Raw genomic sequence first — 5,060 nt, forward strand, 5'->3', positions numbered from 1 at the left:
TACTACACTTCATAATGGATAGAATTTAAGGGGAATGTAACTGACATTATAAACAAAAATCCTGACATTCTCGCGAAGAAGGTTGAAACTATAAATACTTAACTCAAGGAGTGAATTAAGACATCACTTATTCACATATCATAAATCCAAAGATATATCGCTTAATTCATTATAAATAGGTCACCTCTATTATCTTCCTCGCAAGTACAATAACTCACCGCAAAATATATCATTACTAATTTCAAACTCAACATGTATATAATATAAAATAAGATTTTCTGGCCAATTAAGAGAGTTCTAATGTTTAACTATAAATATAGTAATAATAATTAGAAGGAGAGGTGACATACGCTATATAGTAGTAAAATATGGTTGCATTTTATTCATGAAATCGAAAGATAATAATTAAAAGGGAAAATAAATAAGTAGCTAACAGGACAAGATGGTGTTTAACAAATGTCATTTCAATGTCATGTTGCTTAACAATATTAAAATTGATGTTTACATATTTTCCTATTTATATATGCAATTCAACATTCAGCAACCAAATTTGTTAGAAACAAATAGGATTTGAGAGAAATAGAGAAGAAGGTTTTCATTCATCATTTGAGACATTTCTTTCATCTTGATCTTATTTTCTAAGATGACAACCAATAACTAAACTCTCTTTATTGTGATTAAGTGCAATTAATTATAGTCTCATGTATCTCTTATAATTTATATACATGTTATGATTATTCACCAATCTCAATTATTTATCCTTATTTCTTAGGCATCTTACAATTTGATCACTATTTTGTGAAGTTATAACTTGATCTTTGAATCGTCCATGCTTTAATGCAAACTTATTTGTTAAATGTTGAGTTGAATATGATTTTTTTAGGAATGTGGTTAGGATGAATATTCAAGAGCCATCAATGTTTAATGAAAACTTCTCTGTTTAATGTTCAATAAAAATTCAGTTCTTGAAATAAGCCTCTTAACATCATCATAAACAAGAAGAAAAAGGATAGGAAAATAAATCATGAATCAAACAAAAATCACAGTAATATTAAATATCCAATTCAAAACCGATGTAAATTAGAAATCAATGTATTACATAATAATATGAATCATAATTTAATCCACAACAATAATATAAACAAATCCTCTAAAGAATTGCAATCATATTGCTCATAAATTTAGAAAACAAATCCAAAAACAAGAGCAACAAAGGAAGCCATTATTGTTGGCACAAAGAGGGTTGTAGCATCAGATGTAGGACTTGGAGCTGGTGCTTCTTGAGCTGAAACATTTGATGCTGCCATCATCATGACCACTACCATTGCAACAAAGAATTGGTTTATCTTTGATGCTTCCATTTCTGAAATTTATTTTAATACTTTCTTAATTTCTTTGTTGAAAGAAATTGAGAAAGTTTTTATTCAAAAACAAAGAAAGGTAGTAGATGAATATTAAGAGCATATGTTTGTGACTTTATATAGATGTTGCAAAGATTAAAATAAACAACTATTTTGGGCAGGCTAGGCTGTCCTCCCAACTAACTATTTTGTTTTTGAGGATTCCAATGCTGCCAACTGGCTTCATGCTTTTGGATGGAAAAGAGAAAGAGAAGGAAACAAGTTTATTGTTGAGGAAATAGCTATTTTATTTTGTGGATACGTGAGATGTTATTATTTGTTATATAAGTTATTGAAATTATTAATATAGTTATGAAATTAATAATTATGTAATGAAGATTTAAATTATTTTTACATGTGTAATCGATTAAAATACATGGATGTGTCATTTTAATAGAGTTGCATTAAAATTATTTTTGCAAATCATCAATGCATATATATATATATACATATATATATATATATATATATATATATATACACATATATATATATATATATATATATATATATATATATATATATATATATATATATATATATATATATATATATATATATATATATATTAACTTTTTATATTTATGATGTTTCTTTTATTAGTTTATTTTGGTTATTGATTTTATTTTCAATAGTTAACTTACCATTAAATTTTTTAAAAAGTAGGTGGTGAGAAATCTTTAATTGGTGGTGCTGATTTTCGATACGATGGTGCGAGGTAGACTTGCAAGTATAGTATACTCAAACGCCTAGGTCAATTCAAGATGATTGTAGTGAAAAAGTGGAGATCAGAAAGTGTACTTTCTTTTTTGTCTAAGATGACTTTATATTTTAGGTCATGTGGAGTGGAGTTGAGTTGATTTGAGACTTAGCCCTTTAGGCCTTCGCCTCACCCAAAACAATTTCCCCTAAGACTTATCGGATGCTTAGGGAGTTGGGAAAGTCTTTGTCGGTCGTGGTCGGCCTCTAAGAATGCCGTCTGATTCGAAATAAAAGCGACATGTTTGGAGTCAGTTGAAAAAGTAGTGGGGAACAAGTACATTAAATGCATTTCTCATTAAAACGTTTTGTTACTTCTTTTTGGCTCGTGGGTTGAAGTGACTAATTAAGGCAAGGAGTTGCTCGTAGTGAACTCGAGTGCACTCAAGTTTGCTTACATCGTTAATTTTGTAACTTCTTTTTACACATCATCTGGTTTGTTCAATTACCTTCGCCTATATATAGGAATGGTTGAGAAACCAAGAAATCTTTAACAATCCTTGACTTTTAGTTTCATTTACAAGCATTTCTTATTGGCACTCATCTTCTCCTCTTCCTTTCCTGAGAGCACTTATCAAAGCAATTATAGTTTTTTGCCTAAAGCTTTTGCCTTTCCCCATTATTTCTCTTCATGAACCTCCCATAAACAGGTACCCTTTTCAACTCAAGTTGTTACCTTTATTATTTTCTATATTCTAGTCAAGATGAATGATAGTCCTATTCACATAGTGAGTGATTCTGAGAGTAATGTCTATTTTGCTGCAGGAATGGGGGCATCACCTGGTTCACATTCCCCTTTCCTTGTTCATGATTACATGGGCCATGAAGTGGTGTCCCTAATTGATGATTATGATTCACAAAGGGTACATGTGAACTCCCTCAATGAGAGAGCTTCTTCGTTGGACTCTTTCGAGACTCTCTTATTAGATGACTGTGTGAGGAGGATCACACTAAGGTCCATATGCCCCTCCTATTTTGACTAATGAAATACAAGTTGTTAAGTTGATGAGAGAACATGTTGGTGATTTCGTCCAAGTTTATCGGAGAACCCATAACTATGCACCTAGCGATGTAGAAATTAGGACTCATTTGGAGTATCGGGTAATCCAGATGTAGTTTCTTGAGTCATTCCTAGCGAGCATTTTAAAGTTGACGAGTTATCCTAGATGGTTGTGAAGCTGATGAAGTCGGCCAAGGCAGTCAAGTACGACTGGGTGGTTGCATAAGTGGTAGGCACCTCGTCCATTCTAAATACTAAAACGACTATAAATGTTGTTGACATCGCGGTTGGTGAACCTTTGGATTCGTCGGTCTTTCCTGTGGGTTCGAAAAAAGGATATGTAGTTCTTTTAATGAATGCTTGGTCCCACTTTATGAGTGTTTGTTTACCAAGATAGGATTGTAGTTGCCCTTTTCTGAATTTGAGGTGGGCATCTTGAAGCGTGTTAAGGTTACCCCCTCCTAGCTTCATCTGGGGTCTGGGCTTACATGAAGGTTTCCATGTTTTGAGCAAAGCACAAGTCTTGGAAGACTTCCCTTTAGCTGTTCTTTGACCAGTTATACATGGTGCGCACTTCCCAGGATAATACATATGATCAAAGGCTTATTACCTTTCACTCAAATGATCCCTAATTCATCCCTTTCATTAGTGACTGGGGTAATTTCTTAAGGAGTTTCGTGCTGGTGAAAACCCTAACTCTAGAGGCTCGTCTTGCCTTCTACTACTTTATGGCTTAGTCTTCTCGCTTCTACAAAAGTAGATTCCTAAAATATTAGTCCTGGCCTCACTTCCATTCTTCTGTAAATTTTTACCACCTCAATCTGGGTCATCTTTCCCCCTAAGAGGTGACGATGAAGGAGGACTTGTGTTCCTTGTTTCAAGGACTTGGTTATGAAGAGGGGTTTGGCCATGCTTAAGTGCCTTCTTCCCGCTAGAGGAAGAAGTGAATTGATACTTACACCATCGTGAGTGCGGTTGGTCGTGAGCATAGGAAAGAGATCTTTGGTCCTAATGGTCGGGTTATGACACCCCTTCTTCGAACTCTGCACCTCCCCCAACTACTAAGGTTATTTACGCTACCCCTAATGTTGATCAACTCACCAGTGTGGCGAATAATTTGTCTGTGGAAGATACACCATCATCTCCTGCTCAAATGAAGAGGGCCAATATGAAGATCAACATTATACTCCAGAGGAGGGTTATCTTAAATGGGACCGACTTTCTAGGGATGTTACCTTAGGGTCATTAACTCGCTACCTCTGACTACCTACTATTCTTCCGTCCCAGATTCCTCCCAAACCAAAGGAAGTTGAGGTTTCTTTCTCTAAGCCGATTAAAGATTCCTCACCACTTACTTTTACTATATATATTGTTGTATTCATATCGTTTTATATTTTATAGTGTTCATATGAGAATCATTGAAAAATAAGTTATGGAATTGTCTGCATTTATTTTGGAAATGCATCTCCGAAACATTTATGGATATGCATTTCCGGAATAAACTTACGTTCACAAATAAAAATATGCGTCCGGAGATACATTTCCAAAAACTGAGTGACTTTTGAGAATTACATAAGGTATTTATTGGGTATATAGGATGCTATAAAAAATTCTCTGTAATTTAATCTTTGATTTGAAACCTGATTGAAAAATATTCTTGAGTGTTGATTTATGATATATCATCTATTGAATATTTGAGTCTTGATTTATGATATATCATCTATTGGATATTGTATGTATTGGGTATAGGGGTGGAAATAAGCCATGTCAATAATAGGGACCTACAGGCTAGCCTATATAGGCTTAGGCCAGGCCACACATTATTTTTAAATAGAAAAAGCCTAGGTTTTTTTATAAGCCTATTTAGTTAAAAAGGTTAGGCCTTATGCCCTAAAAAATCT

General features: G+C 33.6%; 1 protein-coding gene across 1 annotated transcript; it reads right to left on the reverse strand.

The window, feature by feature from the left end:
- Positions 1-1,076: 1,076 nt before the first annotated feature.
- LOC131598839 (arabinogalactan protein 21-like) lies at positions 1,077-1,438 on the reverse strand. The gene has a single exon (XM_058871409.1). It carries the CDS (start codon positions 1,359-1,361, stop codon positions 1,182-1,184), a length of 180 nt encoding a protein of 59 aa, XP_058727392.1. The 5' UTR covers positions 1,362-1,438; the 3' UTR covers positions 1,077-1,181.
- Positions 1,439-5,060: the final 3,622 nt, after the last annotated feature.

The sequence above is a fragment of the Vicia villosa genome, linkage group LG4 (assembly GCF_029867415.1).
Source record: "Vicia villosa cultivar HV-30 ecotype Madison, WI linkage group LG4, Vvil1.0, whole genome shotgun sequence".
Taxonomy (NCBI): domain Eukaryota; kingdom Viridiplantae; phylum Streptophyta; class Magnoliopsida; order Fabales; family Fabaceae; genus Vicia; species Vicia villosa.

Excerpts from the sequence above, each read along its gene's own strand:
- LOC131598839 (XM_058871409.1), bottom strand. The coding sequence starts at position 1,361 with ATGGAAGCATCAAAGATAAACCAATTCTTTGTTGCAATGGTAGTGGTC.